Here is a 15,932-nt window from a genome sequence, read left to right on the forward strand (position 1 = left end):
CAAAGATAGAAAAGCTGTGAACATCTTTTGCCATACACAGGCTCTGGGAAGTGTTGGTTACAGACAACAGACCATCATTTACCAGCAGGGAATCTGAGTATTTCCTAAAGTTGAACGGCTGTTGGCATACAAAGACAGCTCCACACCAACCATCATCCAATGGTCTGGTGGAAGGAGTAGTCCAAACTTTGAAGGCAGGCTTAAAAGACACCCAACTCTCCCGGTTTGTAATTGATTTTCAGACCATCCTGCGTGCAACTACTCTGGATAGCTCCAGAGTTGCAAAGCAGGTGAAAGACTTCACACCGGGTTAAATCTGATCTTCCTCGACCTGGGGGAGGGAGAGTGAAATGGTATCAAGAACATCGATGCAGATCACAAAACTCCTCTAAATGGGAGAGACAGTTTACTTTGGGGGTCGTGCTGAAACCACAGAAGTCCTGAATGGGTAAGAGGCATGGTGGATGCAATATCAAGTACCATGATGCACAAAGTTTGGGCAGATGAGACGGTCCTGAAAAAGCGTGTGGACCACTTGAAAGCTGCAAACTTGCAAACGGGGTAGGAGCAAAACATACCCGGTCTCTCAGAGCATCCAAAAAGGCTGTCAGAAACTGTGGGTTCTAGCGTCAAAGAAACCTCAGGTCCTGAGATGGACACGATAGATGTACCACCTGAAGAAAAGGACAAATTTTTTGAGGCACTCTGGGTGTAAGAGACTGGCTATGGTCCAGTACATGCCACTCATATCCAAGGCTGAGTCAGAGGAACAGGACACAGTGCGAAAATGCACCAGGATAGGCTACAAGAAAAGGACATGTCCAATGTATTGGATTTAGAGGGGGAGGAATTTGGTGATTGTAACAAGGTCAGCCAGGTGAACCTCACAGAATATGAGTTCCCTGATTCAGGCTGTTAACCAGGTCCAATCAGGGTGCCCTACCTGACAGGTATAAACAGGAGTGTCAGAGGTTCTGTTCACTCACAGCTGGCCCTGAGGCAGCCGGATTAGTGTCAAGTACTATACACATGGAACTAAAGATTGACACGGTGATGGATATCGGTTTCTGTGGAGTTATTTCAATAGCAGTTTCACAGTCACTTTGTGGAGACTCGATTTATTAGCTGAATTTAAATTCCACCAGCTATCATGATGAGATGTGGACCGGTGTCCTCAGAGCATTAATTTGGGCCTCTGGATTACTGGTCCTATGACATTACCTTTCGACCACTGCCTGCCCCCTCATATCCCCAATCAGATTGGCAGATTTAAAGCGAAAAAAAAATTCCTTCATTTCTCACACCAAACAGCAACTGAAGTACATCTGGACCAAGGCTTCAAGGCTTACAGGCTAGGAGAAAGAAAAAATACATTCCACTTTGATATGCCCTGCAGTGGCCTCTGCAGAAAATGCTTTTCGCAAAGGAAGACATGAACAGGACAAACAAAGAAAATTGCATGGGTAAGGGATTCTACAGATTTGGATGCTATATCTTCCTCATCTGAAAGAAAAGTTAGACCTCAGAGCATTTATGTAAAAGCAACTGGACGAAAAAGATTTTATTCCTTGATGACAGATAGTAGGAACTGCAGATGCTGGAGAATCTGAGATAACAAGGTGTAGAGCTGGATGGAACCTCGGCCCGAAATGTCAGCCTTCCTGCTCCTCTGATGCTGCTTGGCCTGCTGTGTTCATCCTGCTCCACACCTTGTTATCTCTTATTCCTTGATGAGATGTGAGTATTGCTCACAAAGCCAGCATTCATTGCTCATCCTTTCATTGCCCTTGAGAAGGTGACTCAAGCATTAAGGAGGCTGTAGCATAATCGTAACACAAGACAGTCTGCTCTGTAATCCTGTAGTAAGGCTGTGGCAATACATTTGTAGCAATGTGTTATTGTAACAACTGAAGCCTCTGCAAAAGAGTTTTGAAAAGAACAGAATTACTCATAAGACAATGGACCTGACCAGCAATGGTGATGACGAAACTATAAGTGCACACCTCCTAGCCAACGTATAATCTACTGGTTCAGGAAAGAAATATATAATATTGCATTTACCATCTGAAAACCACATTTTTTGATTCAAAGCGACAAGTGCGAACCATGCCACCTGCAACAGTGTGAAGAGACAACAACATTGCAAAATAGAATCATGGGATTTTTATATCATATGGAAAACCACAGTATTAATGGACAGCACATACAAGCAACTGAATGAATTCTATAGCTACAGGATGGTTACACAGAACAGAGAATAACACCACCAACATAGAAAGAAACTTAGAGGAATATGTTCCTGTGAAGACTCAAACAAAAACAATAAAATCTCTTATTTTTCTGATATTTTCAACAGTTGGCAAATAGTGGGCTTAATTTCACTGCTAATTATTCTGTACTGAATTTTAAAATGCTCTAGGTCTTTCCAAATTGGATGATGGCGTAGGCAGTGGAAGTAATGGATGCTAAATCTCACTCATTAACTTCACTCAAACTTGTTGAATACCTGATGAAATAAAACTAAAATCCAGCTTGAAAAATGTGCTGCCTCCCAGTGCACACCAACAAATACCATTTCTGCACGTCCTTCCTGGTGCTGTCTTTTGAATAGATAAAAGAAAACAGTACTTGCTAGCTCATTTCTTACATAAGGCAGAATGAAGGGTCTGGCTCTAGAGAAAGAAACAAGTTGATGGCACGGGGTAACAAAGAAAAACATTTATCTCCAAACCCCACTCTTCCAGTCATAAAAGTGATAATCACTAATTAAACCAAAAACAACTTTGAGAAACTGATAGAAAATTCAAACCTAAAAAGATAATGTCCAAGTCCAAGAGCTGAAAACTGGGGAAATAACTGAAGCCTTGTTTCAACTTGCTTCAAATCACAATTTCAGAATTGCTTTTCTGGCTACTACTGAAGTCCACACTGAATCGCCAACAGACAAGATAAGGATTTTTTTCGGGGGGGGGGGTGGAGAGAAGGGGTGTGAGGAGGTTTTTTTCTAACTAGTACTTTTGATTTCATTCCCTTTATTGGTTTAATATTCCAAAATATCGCACACTCGCTAGTAAAATAGCTGAGAGTTACACTGCAGAATAATGCATAAAGCAGCCTACACGTCAACATAATAACATACCAGACCCTTCACAGTTCCCTAAATTACAAGTGACTAAACACCTTAAGTATTTCATTAGCTGCAAACATGGAAGTAGTATAAAAATGCAAGTTCATTCTTTATGAGTCAGTAGAACCTGGAGAGTCGATTACAGCATTGAAATAACTCCTTGGAATTCATTCCAACTCTCAGATTTTTTATTGTATAGATTTTAGTCTGTTTTAAGTCAATTAATGTGCCATCTGGGTCCATGATGAAAATTTTGCAAACTTCAAAAGAATGATAACATGCAATAATTTTCAGTACACCCATGTCCAACACATATGAATTAAGCACAGTAGAATATTAAACATTATTCAATGCATAACCATACATTGTCAGTTTAATTTTAGTTTCATTGACAGAATTTCAAATAATATATTTCACAGATTACTGTAACACTAAATTACGGAATAAATATATTCTAAAAATTAAAACAAGAGTACTTCAGCATCAGTGAAAACATTCAATCCTTCCTTTAGATATAAGACCCATATTTCTTCTTTAGTGCCTGCATTAAAATGATCGCCTACTATCAGCATGTCCCCATCAGAGAAATAATGGGCTTGAGTATCCTATAAGGAATACAAGCTATTAAAATAATTCATAATGCGTTTATCACAAGGCTGGAGTACTCACTGTCCATTGCTCTGGGAATACCAGAGCACTGTTCAATGATGTAGATGATGAACAAAGCCCTACAATAAGCAAGATGAGAATCAGCTGATCCATAAAAAACCAGAACAGGGCAGATAAACCATAGAAGACATTATTCGTTTAACTGCTGTAAGCAATTTATTAAGCAGTCTTTAGCAAAGATGTCAGAAATATACATTGAGAAAGCAGGTCTATTTCTTGCTTAAAGAAGGATACTTAGCTTGACACAACAGCAGAAGAAAGGTGATGAGTGTACAATACCATCAGAATTGACTGAGTTTTTAAGGCCATTTGCCTCTTGCGGCTATTGACTACAGGAAACTCAGCAAAACTGCAAATATTATGAAGGTTTCTTAAAATACTTCATCCGTGATGCTGGAGGTAGAGTGAAATTTGCATCTAACATCCAAAAATATCCATACCAAAAAATTTACAGTGCAAGACCATAAAAGATATGATAAAAAAAGTTTGACCACATGTACAGATTCAAGAACAGCTTCTTCCCTACTGTTACCATACTTCTGAACGGACCTCTCAAATGTTAATTCTGAACTCTCTCTCTGCACCTTCTCTACAGTTGAAACGCTATGTTCTTCACTCCATTCTGCTACCCTGATGTAGTTTGTATCATACTATTTGTATAGCATGCAAAACAACACTTTTCACTGTATCTTGGTACGTGACAATAAGTAAATCTAATGGATCAATCATACTATGGTCAATGCACCATTAAAAGGATGTGGGTAATGACAGCTGTCTCTTAGTAAGCTACCACTGTAAATGACTTCAAGGTGCAACAATCCAGTTGTTATTTGAAAATATCATGAAAGGTGGAAGTGAAACTTGAATTTGTATATGTTAAGATAAAAGTGTTGAAGTGGTTAACATAGCTCACTTCTAGCTTAAAAATATGACATTATTATAAAGATGCTTCATGTTGAGGTTGGTTGGCTCGCCGAGCTGATTTGTTGCTCTGTAGACGTTTCTTTACTGTGCTTGGTAACATCGTCAGTACAGACCCACAACCCGAGCTACAAATCTACTCCAAAACCTTAAAGGTGCTTCATTCTTACTACCTATTTGAAAAATAAGGCATTGAAGAATTGTGGAAAGATATATCTACTTCAAGTTTTGTGGGAAAAACCTGGTGTAATTTCTTTAAAAATGGTTGTTTCCTTAAAAATGGAGGCATGTCTCAGTGGTGAGTCCTGGACCAGAGACCGGTACAGGTGACGAGCCCCGGACCGGAGGCCATTGTGGTTTGGTCAGTCTCAGACTGGAAGCTGCCATGGCAGAGGCAAGGCCCTTGTGGACTGGAAGCAAGGTCTCAAGTTTTGAAGCCAAGAGTGGTATGGAGACTTGGCCTAGTGCTGTCTGGAAGCTAGGTGCTGGCATAGACTTGGTGAAAAGGACTGTAATTCAAGTACTTTTTAAAAAAACTTTTTATTCTTACGTTGGACTTTTATTTATAGCTCTTTCAATTCTGAAACAAACATTCAAGTGCCTGGAACTAGGTGCCCTGTACCCAAGACGACATCATGAGCAGTGACGTTCCAAACTTTTTACTGCACTCACTCGAGTCCATGCGACAATCTAATTCTATTCTATAAAAACAGTTTTCATACAGATATTTAGGTTAAGTTAAATGGGAAAAAGATTTGGACAGGAAAACCGACACAGAGGTTAGCACTGCTGCCTCATAGCACCAGGGACCTGGGTTCAATCCCATCTTCGGGTGACTGTCTGTGTGGAGTTTGCACATTCTCCCCGTATCTGTGGGGGTTTCCTCCGGGTGCTCCTGTTTTCTTCCACAGTCCAAAAATGTGCAGGCTAGGTGGACTGGCCATGCTAAATTGCCATCAGTGATCAGGAATGTGTAGATTAGGGGATGGGTCTGGGTGGGATGCTCTGAGGGTTGGTGGCCTGTTTCCACACTGCACGAAATCTAATCTAATCTAACATTATTTAAATAAAGAAAGGCTGTAACAGAAAAAGGGATTTAGGCGTGATTGTGATCAGAGATAATGGGAACTGCAGATGCTGGAGAATCCAAGATAATCCAGCCCCACACTTTGTTATCAGGGACTTTGGAGTACTTGTGCATGAAACACAGAAAGTTAGCACACAAATGCAACAAGTAGTTAGAAAGGTGAATGGAATGTTGGCTTGTAACGACTGTAATGAGGTCAATTAATAACCCCACTCAAGGAACCCTGGCTGACAGATATCAGAGGAGTGTCAGAAGTTCTTTTCAATCTGAGAGCTGGCTCTGAGAAAGCAGGGCCAGTGTCAAGTGCCATGCACGTGCAAATACATTCCTGAAGAAATTCCCTCACAACTGTTGTCTTTGAGTGGAGGTAAACATTTTGGCCATCATGTCATTTTTTGGGAAGCTTGGTTCATTCAATCCTGCCAAAGACTGTGCCCAATATGTGGAAAGAACGTGTTATTTTCCCTGGGATCATGTCACTGGGACAGATGAAAAGCAATGAAGAATTCTCGTGACAACTTGTAGATGCACAGCTTTTTTCCATTAGGAACCTACCGTTTCCTGAGGCACCTGAAAAACCTTTCAAGAGTTGAGGGATTTAGTTCATGAATGTTATGAGCCCAAGCTTCCTATCATTCTGAGATGTTATCGGTTATACTAAGCAGTTGAGAATCGGGGAATCCTTGTTGAGATTTTTGACGAGGTTAAGACAACTGGCAGAGGCAAGAGGCTTTAGTTTAATCCTTAATGAGATGCTAGGAGACCATTTGGTATGTGGGATTAATAATGTAGCCATGCAAAAACACATACTAGCTGAAGCTCAACTGATTTCAAACTGGCTTTGTCATTAGAAAATGTATCAAGAGTTACGGGTTATGTTGAAGCAAGTGGATACCCTCACCGGGTTGACTGAACTTGGGGGGCACCACTTGAATGAAGGCAATTGCATCGCCTCAATCAAGATATATCCTGACAGAGATAATCTAGGTCAGCCCATAGCAAAACCCCAAAACAAAGCAAAGTCTCGGCCAAACAGTTAACATTTTCTTCAGGATGCGAGTTCGCAAGCCATTGTGATTGCTGCCAATACGCAAGGCAGCAAAGAGAATCGCACTAAGCATGAACTAAGAGAACACAGACTGGTATACAGGAGACTGCGCACCCTGGAAAGCACACCTGCAATTGGTTTGAAATACTTAAAGTGCTTGGCAATATCTAAATCAGAACCAAAATAAATGTCTAGTAATTGCTCACCCAGTTATAATGGGCGTTGACACTGGCGTAGCTGTATCAGCGATTGGAAAACTAGTTTTTAAACAAAATTGAGCCTCGATTCCAAACCTTAATTCGGATAGACTGAGAACCTAGACCTGGGAACTTTACAGATTAAGGGTACAACTTCGATTCCAGTCTCATACAAGAAGTAACTGGTTCAGTTACCACTGACTGCAGCAAAGGACTTGGGCTGAAGCTAGATAGGACAAAATTGGTTGAGAAACATTCACTTTGATCGGCTTAATGATTTTTGATAAGAAAATGGCTGACAGAGTGAAGTCCTAATAAAATAGTCCAAAAGCTTTTCAAGAAGGTCCAGTGACAGCCAAAGGAACCAAGGCCACCTTGCATATTGATTAAGAAGCAATTCCACGATCATGCAAGGCCCGCCCAGTACAAAGCTAGCGTGTGTGCGTGTGTGTCTGCGGGGGGACATTGCTGTCCTTCATGAAGCTAGACAGGGATGATTCAGTGAAGTATGCTAAACTTAATATCCATGAGGGTTTGTAGCAATTTACCAGACTGCCATTTGGGGTATCATCAGCCTGTGCCACATTTCAGCGGATAAAGGAGAACATTTTACATGGTTACCATTTATCTGGATGATGTGCTAATAATAGGGAATAGCACTTCGAGAACATTGACATACTCTTCAGACATTTCTCCAAAGGTGGGCATACACCTTAGAAGTGAAAAAATGCATTCCGAGCACCCTATGAGAGCGACTTGGGCTAGAATTGACAAGACCAGGTTACACCCATTGAAAGAAAAAGTGAGTAAGATCAAAGGTGTCCCAAATTCCATGTCTGTACCAGAGCTTAGGTCTTTCTTTGGGTTGGAGAGCTATTATAGAAAGTTCATACTAACCTGGCTTCCATCACTGGCACCCATAGATCGGTTATTGAAGAAGGGCAGCCACAGAAGTGGCCTTGAAGTCAGGACTTAGCCTTTAGGGAAGTCAAGAAGCAGTTATCATTGCCTAAAGTGTTGGCACACTATGATCCCAAGGGAGATCGAGTGTTGATATGATGCCTCCCCATATGGTTGGCTCACAGGTGGCCCAAAAGAGAGGAACGCCTGGTAGTGTATACTTCCCAGACTTTGACTGATGCAGAGCACCAATACGCCAAGGTAGAGAAAGATGGTTTGGTGTGATCAAATTCCACCAATGCCTATATGGATGTAAATCTGTAACAGACCACAAACCCCTTCCACAGTCACTCAAAAAGGCTAGGCCATGCCGCCCAGAGTTTCAGGATGAATTCAGTGGTGGGTTTAAATTCTAAGTGCATACAAGTTAAAACACCTTCCTGAAGGCCAAGTAGCAACTGTGGATGTCTGAAGCCAACTCCTGCTGGCAGATATCACTGGTGCTGCCGCCACTGGAAGAGTCCATTCAGGTTTTAAACTTTCTGTACACCCTTCTGGTCACTGCTGACAATAATTAGACTGTGAACATAAAAACATCCAGTCTTGGCAAATCTAAAATAGCTGGTGGCAATGGGGGACACGTAAGGGCCATCACAACCTTTCTGGGCCAGTGAGATCAAATCACCCTTATTATGACGAGCAAGAGAGATTGTGCTGGGCAAAGGTCACCACCCAATACTGGCTGAATTCCACCAGGATGATCCAGGAGTTTCCAAAATGAAGATGTTAGTGAGAGGTTATATCTGGTGGCCAGGGCTGGTTGCCAACATAACCACTTTAGTGAGGTAATACATACAGTGCCATCAAGGATAAAAATTGTTGCAAGCACTCCCTCACATTTATGGGAATGGCTAGATAAACCTCTGATTCGGTTACAAGTCAACTATGCCGGACCTTTCATGGGCTGATCGTTCTTAATCATTGTGGATGCCCACTCAAAGTCGTTGGACTTGCATAGAGCTCATTCATCAAACTCAAGGACGATGATAGAAAAGCTGAACATTTTTTGCAATACACAGGCTATTGAAAGTGCTGGTCAGAAACAACAGGCCATCATTTACCAGCAGTAGAATAGGGTATTTCCTGAAATTGAATGGTATTTGGCAATATAAAGGACTGCTCCATACCAGCTATCATTCAATGGTCTGGCAGAAAGAGCAGTCCAAACTTTGAAGGGAGGCTTAAAGAAACAGCCTACTGCTTCACTTGATATCAGTCTATTCCGGTTCCTATTTGATTATTGGACCAACCCTCATGCCACTTCAGGGACTGCTCAAGCCAGAGTTGCTAATGGTTAAATCTGATCTTCCTGGATCTGGGAGACTGGATGAAGTGGTATGAGGAACGTCAACATTGGACACAAGACTCCTCCAATTGAAAGGGAAAGTTTACTTCAGGGTACAAAGTTTGGTGCTGATACCAGGGAAATGGCCTTGCATGGGTAAGAGGTATGGTCAAAGCAAGACAGGTCAAGCGATGTACAAAGTTTCCGTAGGTGAGGCAGTCCTGAAGAAGCACATGGACCACATGAAAGCTGCAACCTCGGAAATGGGGTAAGAGCAAAACACAACTGGACCCTCAGAACACCCAAAAAGGCTGTCAGAATCTGTGGGTTCTCCCCCTCCATCTAGCGTCAAAGAAACCTCGGAATCGGAGATAGAAAAGGCCGATTTTGCAGCCTTGATGTTTTTACAGCTTTAACAGGAGAAAATTTTTTTCCAAGATGCTTTATTGCAAAAGGCAGGCTACAATCTTGTCCACACTGCCCATATCCAAGGCTGAGTGGGAGGAACTGGAACAACATGAAAAAGCCCAGAAGAAGCTACAAGAAAAAAGACATTTAGTGCCTGATTTAGTGTTTGTAACAAGGTCAGCAAGATGGGCCTCGCAGGAGTTCCCTGATTGGACCAGCTTAACAGCCTCAATCAGGGAACCCCGGCTGATAGATAGAAATAGGAGTGTCAGAGGTTCTGTCCACCCTGAGAGCTGGCTTTAAGGAAGCTGGTTCAGTGGCAACACTGTGCACGTGTAAATAAGGTGTAACTTGATGATGTGAAGTTACTGTCACTGTTAAGTTATTTCATGGCCCTTATTTCAAAGGGATTACAGTATAAAAGTAGGGAAGTTTTATTGCAAATGTACAAAATGCTGGTGAGACCATTTCTGGAGCACAGAGCAATTTTGGGTCCCTTATTTATGGCAATATTCCATTCAAGGCAGTCCAGAGAAATTTAACTGGGATGATCCCTGGTACAATTGTCAACTGAGCAAAAGCTGAACACGTTGGGCCTCCACCAATTCAAGTTTAGAAGAATGAGAGGTGATCTCATTGAAACACAGAGGATTCTTAAGGGTCTTGACAGGGTTAATGCTGAGAGGATGCTTCCTCTCAAGGGAGAGTCTAGGACCAGGCGTCATCATTCCAGAATGAAGTGGCACCAATTTCAGAATGAGAAAAGGAGGCATTTCTTTGCTCAGAGGGTCGCGTCTTTGGAACTTCTTACCACAGAGAGTCCTTATACATATTTAGGCTGAGATAGACAGGTTCTTGAACAGTAGGGGAATTAAAGGGCAGCAAAGCGGATGTGAGGAATGTCAGATCAGCCATGTATGGCAGTAATGTGCCTTTAAGAGAAATTTGTTGTGTACGGTTTCTCTTGCAAAGAGGTGCTACTGCAGTGGTGCCAGAATGTTTGCTTCAGAAGCAGCAGGTAAACAGGTGAATTCAGATTTTACACTGTCTACCTGCAACCTCCCACCTCACTGACCAATCCCCACCACTGCCTACCTGCACTCACCTATCACTATCCCAACTACCTTCCCTGCCCCACCCCTTCTCTCTCTATTTATTTCTGAGCTCCCTTCCCCTTCCCCTTCCCCATTTCTGAAGGGTCCTGACCTGGAACATCAGCTTTCCTGCTCGGCCTGCTGTGTTCCTTCAGCTCCACACTATGTTATCTCTGACTCCAGCATCGGGCAGTTCTTACTACCTCTGAGTGAATTCAGAGTGTTTTTTTTGTTTAAATTAGACTCAAGAAGCATGAGTGGGTCCACAGATCCAGGCTTTAGTTTGCTTTCAGCTGGGGTTTGCATTATCTGATAGATACTCTGTCTCTGCTGCAGTAAACAGCTTGAGTCCTGTCTACGCCGCTAGATTATTTCTTTTGGCGTTCCTTTCTCCTGGACTGAAAAGGAGATAGCAAGTGAGGAAAATCTGTTTTGCTGAATATGCCTTTTCCAAGGCTGTATTTAAGGGATGATGCTACATTAGGACGGTTGATGACTAGCAGTTAAATAGTATCTTACTTGTTATGTATTTCAATCGAGTTGAAGTTATACCAATTGTTCTTTTTTAGTTTGTATTTTAACTGTATTTAAGAATAAAGTGTTTTTTGCCTAATGTCTAGTAGTAGACCAATTGAATCACATCTGAACACAACACCTTACACTTGCCTTTAAATAAAAATTTAGGGTGTAGATGATCTTCTTGATATATTTTGAGGGGATTTGGTCTGATCCATAACTCGTGATCCAATTCAATGGTAGAGTAGGTAGACAGGCCGAACAGCCCACTCCTGTTTTTGTTTCTTATGGCCTTATAGCTGAAGTAGGGAAGAGCAGATGATGCTGTATGGGATGGGAAGAAGACTGAACAGAAACAAAATTTGTGTTTTCAGCATTGGTGTCTGCAGTTATTAGTGATCTGTTCAAACAAAATATTCCAATTGATGTTGTTATGCTAATGTTTGCTGCAATAATGCCAACAGTACAGTTCAACATACAACACCACTGAGTTATAAAGTCAAAGTTATAAGGGAAACAGACCCTTCAGTCCAACAAATCCAGGCTGACCAGCTCTCCTAAGCTGATCTAGTCCCACTTTCCAGTATTTGCCCCATATCCGTCTAAACCCTTCCTATTCATGTACACATCCAGATGCCTTTTAAATGTTGTAATTGTACCCATCTCCACAATTTCCTTTGGCAGTTTATTTTATACACACACCACCCACTACGTGAAAATGTTGCCCCTCAGCCCCCTTTTAAATCTTTCCCAATTCACCTTAAACCTATGCCCTCTAGTTTTGAGCTCCCCTGCTCTGGGAAAAAACCTTGGCTATTCACCCTATCCACAATCAAAGTAAAATTCACAATCACTGTATAAAAGTAGAACTCCTAAGGAACAGAATACAATAGGATGTCTCCTATATAACCATTCAAAATACTTGGTGAAAATCATTTTTAAATTACAATCATTTAGTGTTGGCTTCTGGATACTTTCTTTGATGTACTTAACTGAAATGGTTATCTTTGGCTACTTATTGCAACAATTCTCAGGTTAAAGAGTTATTAGTCGTTCCAAGACCAACCACTACAGAGGTATTATTAACTGTCTCAAAGGAGAATGAATGGTATTTTGAACAAAGGTGTTTGAAGGATATAGCAACAAGATTGACCATTTTGTTTGATTTAAGGGACGAGGCCACTTGAGACTAATGGTCTTTACTTGTATTCAAAATTTTTTTTTTCAACCCTCATCATTCAAGGACTTAATCCCATAATAATTTAACAAAATAATCATGTATATGATTTATAATTTTGCTTGGATCTACTACGTAAAGAGAGTACAAAGAATCTAATGCATGTCAATAACTAGTCCACATTATTCTTATAGTCATATGAATTAGGAAGGTATACTGACATGGATGTGCATTGTAGTATCCTTCTAGCATTCCACTAAAAACAAAACAAAAATAAAGGCACAATTAAAGTGATTTCCACATTTTAACACCTTTACACAGAAATTCCACATAACAGCAGAGAAGATCTGGCAAATGCAACTCTAATACTGCACCCATTTTTTTAAAATTAACAAAGCAAAGAGGTCATTCTACTCAAGGTTTTAAATGAGTTTTCTCCCCACAAAAATATTCTTTCTTCACGAAATTTGTAAACTTACATTCTAAAACATTTTGACTTGAATATCAACAAAATTCAACTGATCTCCATATAGCACATCCACTCCTTTCTACTCAATACAGTTGTAATAGTCTTAATATTTGTTACTACCGCTTATCCCACAGAGTAATGTTGGCTAATTTTACAATACTCTTAAGGGTTAACATCATCTCTGGTAGAAAGTGTTATTTAAAAAAGCCCAGGGGCTCATTTTTAATGAGCTGTAACTATTAAGTAATGCATAAAGGATACTAAAATTTATGGTGCATATAGCTATTATATAATGGTAAAAATCATTAAAAACTATTTTTCTTAATGTTCATGATGATCTGATCAGTAACTATGGAATTACTTCTGGAAATATCAAAAACAACTTTGTCCCATTTTGTCTGGATAACTATTTCAGAACTCTTTATTCGTGAGCATTTGGGTTCGAAGTACAAAGGACATCAAATACACACATACTGCATATGCAATTTTCAATCCACTAGTCAGTGCATTTTCACCAACTGGCAGTGTTGTTACAACCAACTGTTGCCACACTCCCATGTCCAGTGTGATGACCCTCCTAGGGACACAACTGGGCTCAATATTTATATTTAAATAGCCAAATGTGCCAGCAATACCAAGTTACACTATGTCAGAATTTTTTTAATCAACTTTGGGAACATTTGCCAACCTTGTTGAACTGTGATATATTCACGTGAGGATGGGAAATCTGTGGTCCACGGAAACCTTTGATTTGGCCCGTAGTCACAGTGGATAATCCAGTAGAAATAGTTCAATGTAAATTGTCCTGTAATCTGTGGCTGCAGGAGAGAGTTTCTCTAGGAATGCAGCCACCACACAAGCACGTGAGGGAGACTTAAGAACAACACTAACCTAAGAACAGCACAAGGCTAGTGTATATTCAAAATTACTTACTAGATTATTAGAAATTTTGATTTGCATGTTGATTTCCCAAGCATATACATGGGAATTGTAAAACTTCAATGTATTTTTCATTTCAAAAATCTTTTTAAAACCGTACATTCAAGTTAATAAATAAACAATCTTACTTCTGCATTTTTCCCACTTCCTCATCTGCAAGTGCCAATTCTTGCTGGTATCTTGCCCCAAGCAGCCTTTCTTCATATGCAGAGGTGCACACAATGAATATTGGCAGATTGTTTGGCGCTGTGGCCAGGCCCTCTCCTATCTAGGGCCAATATGCTTTCAAGGAAATATAACAAAATTCATTTTTTCCCCTGTTCCTCTCATGACATAGCAGTGCAGCAGTAGCTGCTGTCTTGGTTTAGAGGAAATAAAGCCCAGACCTGAATTTTATGCTGGGACCTTCAAGTCTGTATTGGCACAGTACTAGACTGAAGAGTGCCCTGAACTACTACAATGGTTATGTACCTTTACTCTTCTACAAAATTTAACGTCTATGCCTGTAGTTTACCAACGTTCTACATTATAAGTGCCTAAAAGCCATATTTATAATATTACCAGACAGGAGGAACTTCAGTGGGGAAACGAGAGTACCTAAGGTAGTCATCCTTTGGGTAGGGAAGGTTAAGTGTAAATTTAATAAATATGTTCAAAATCAAGCAGGTTACTGATTGGACAGATGATGGTTTCTTTAGGCAGATCAGCCGATAATTGGTAAAAGTGTCAGTGAATATTAGATTTGAACAGCAAGCAAAAAACTCTTTTTCCTTTATTCTTTCCTGAGGTGTGGGTATCACTGGCAAGGCCAGCATTTATTGTCCATCTCTAAATGCACTCAAACTCACTAGCTCATTAGGCCATTTTGGACGGCGGTTAAAAGTCAGCTACATTGCTGTGGATCTTGAGTCACATTTAGGCCAAATTAGGTAAGGTTGGCAGATCACCCTTCATTAAAGGAAATCTGTGAACCAGATGAGTTCATAAGAATCAATGATCGTTTTATCATCAAGATTCCAGACTATCTATCAATTTCACACTAATGAATTTAAATTCCACCAGCCTCCATGGAGGGATGTAAAATCATGCCAGCACAGCATTGCAGTGTTACCAAATTGTTGGAGAAACTTAGCAGGTCTGGTAGCATCTGGAGTGAAAGCAGGGTTGACATTGTGTCTAGTGAATTTTTTTCAGAACTGGAAGAACTATCAGTTGTGACCTTACCAATACACCACCACCTCCCCTCAACTTACGTATTATTCAGTGGTTGATAAGGGGTTGAAATATAGAAGCAAAACTATAACATCTGCAGCAATACCCTACCTATGACTGAAGATCTCAACAAGCAATCTTGAATAGCCTTTAACAAGTCTTTCCCTCAAAGGATGGATTCAGTCAAACTATGCATTTTTAAACAGTTACGTAAATTCAAGGGTAAATCGAAAAACTGAAAACCCATGGTAGGTGTAGCTCAATGGTGGCATTCTTGCCTTTGAGTAAGACAGTTATACAGATTCAACATTAAATGCCGTGTGGCTGTAATAAAGAGACTGACTATACCTTTCGATATCAATTTTCTGGATTTGTTCTTTGCTTCAGTTAATTTTCTCCACCTGCAACAAACTATACTGAAATCATGAAAAAGAGGCAAATTTTACATAAAGCATTGATCGGTATAATGCTGCAAAGCCAAAGAATGCAAGAAAATAACGTAAAATTTTCTAAGATGAAGATATAACTTGCAAGGAAAAGCACATCCAAAAAAAGTGAATGGGTTTTAAGCTTTCTTGAGTGAACCTAAGTTCTCACCACAATCTAGAAGGACAAGGACATCACGTAAATGGGAACACCACAACTTACAAGTTGCCATCCAAGCTAATCACCTTCCTGACTTGGAACTATATTTCAGTTCCTTAGTGTCACTAGGTCATGGAACTCCCTTCCTCATGGCATTGTGGGTCTAACCCCACACCAGAAGAAGACAGCTTACCACCTCCATCAAGCACAACTAGAGATGGACAATAAATATTCACAT

The 15,932-nt window shown here is 40.5% G+C and overlaps 1 protein-coding gene across 6 annotated transcripts in view; it reads right to left on the bottom strand.

The window, feature by feature from the left end:
- The window catches only part of map2k5 (mitogen-activated protein kinase kinase 5), a 353,172-nt gene that overhangs the window by 314,934 nt on the left and 22,306 nt on the right, over positions 1-15,932 (bottom strand). The window contains exons 3-4 of one of the 6 annotated variants that reach the window (XM_059639305.1): positions 15,458-15,525; positions 12,711-12,745 (exon numbers count right to left, since the gene is read on the bottom strand). The exons of the other annotated variants lie outside the window; for them this stretch is intronic. Of the exons in view, the coding sequence (XP_059495288.1) occupies positions 12,711-12,722 (12 nt within the window). The 5' untranslated portion in view covers positions 12,723-12,745; positions 15,458-15,525. The remainder of the gene's footprint in view (positions 1-12,710; positions 12,746-15,457; positions 15,526-15,932) is intronic. 6 annotated transcript variants of the gene reach the window in all.

Source organism: Stegostoma tigrinum, chromosome 33 (assembly GCF_030684315.1).
Source record: "Stegostoma tigrinum isolate sSteTig4 chromosome 33, sSteTig4.hap1, whole genome shotgun sequence".
In the NCBI taxonomy this organism is placed as follows: domain Eukaryota; kingdom Metazoa; phylum Chordata; class Chondrichthyes; order Orectolobiformes; family Stegostomatidae; genus Stegostoma; species Stegostoma tigrinum.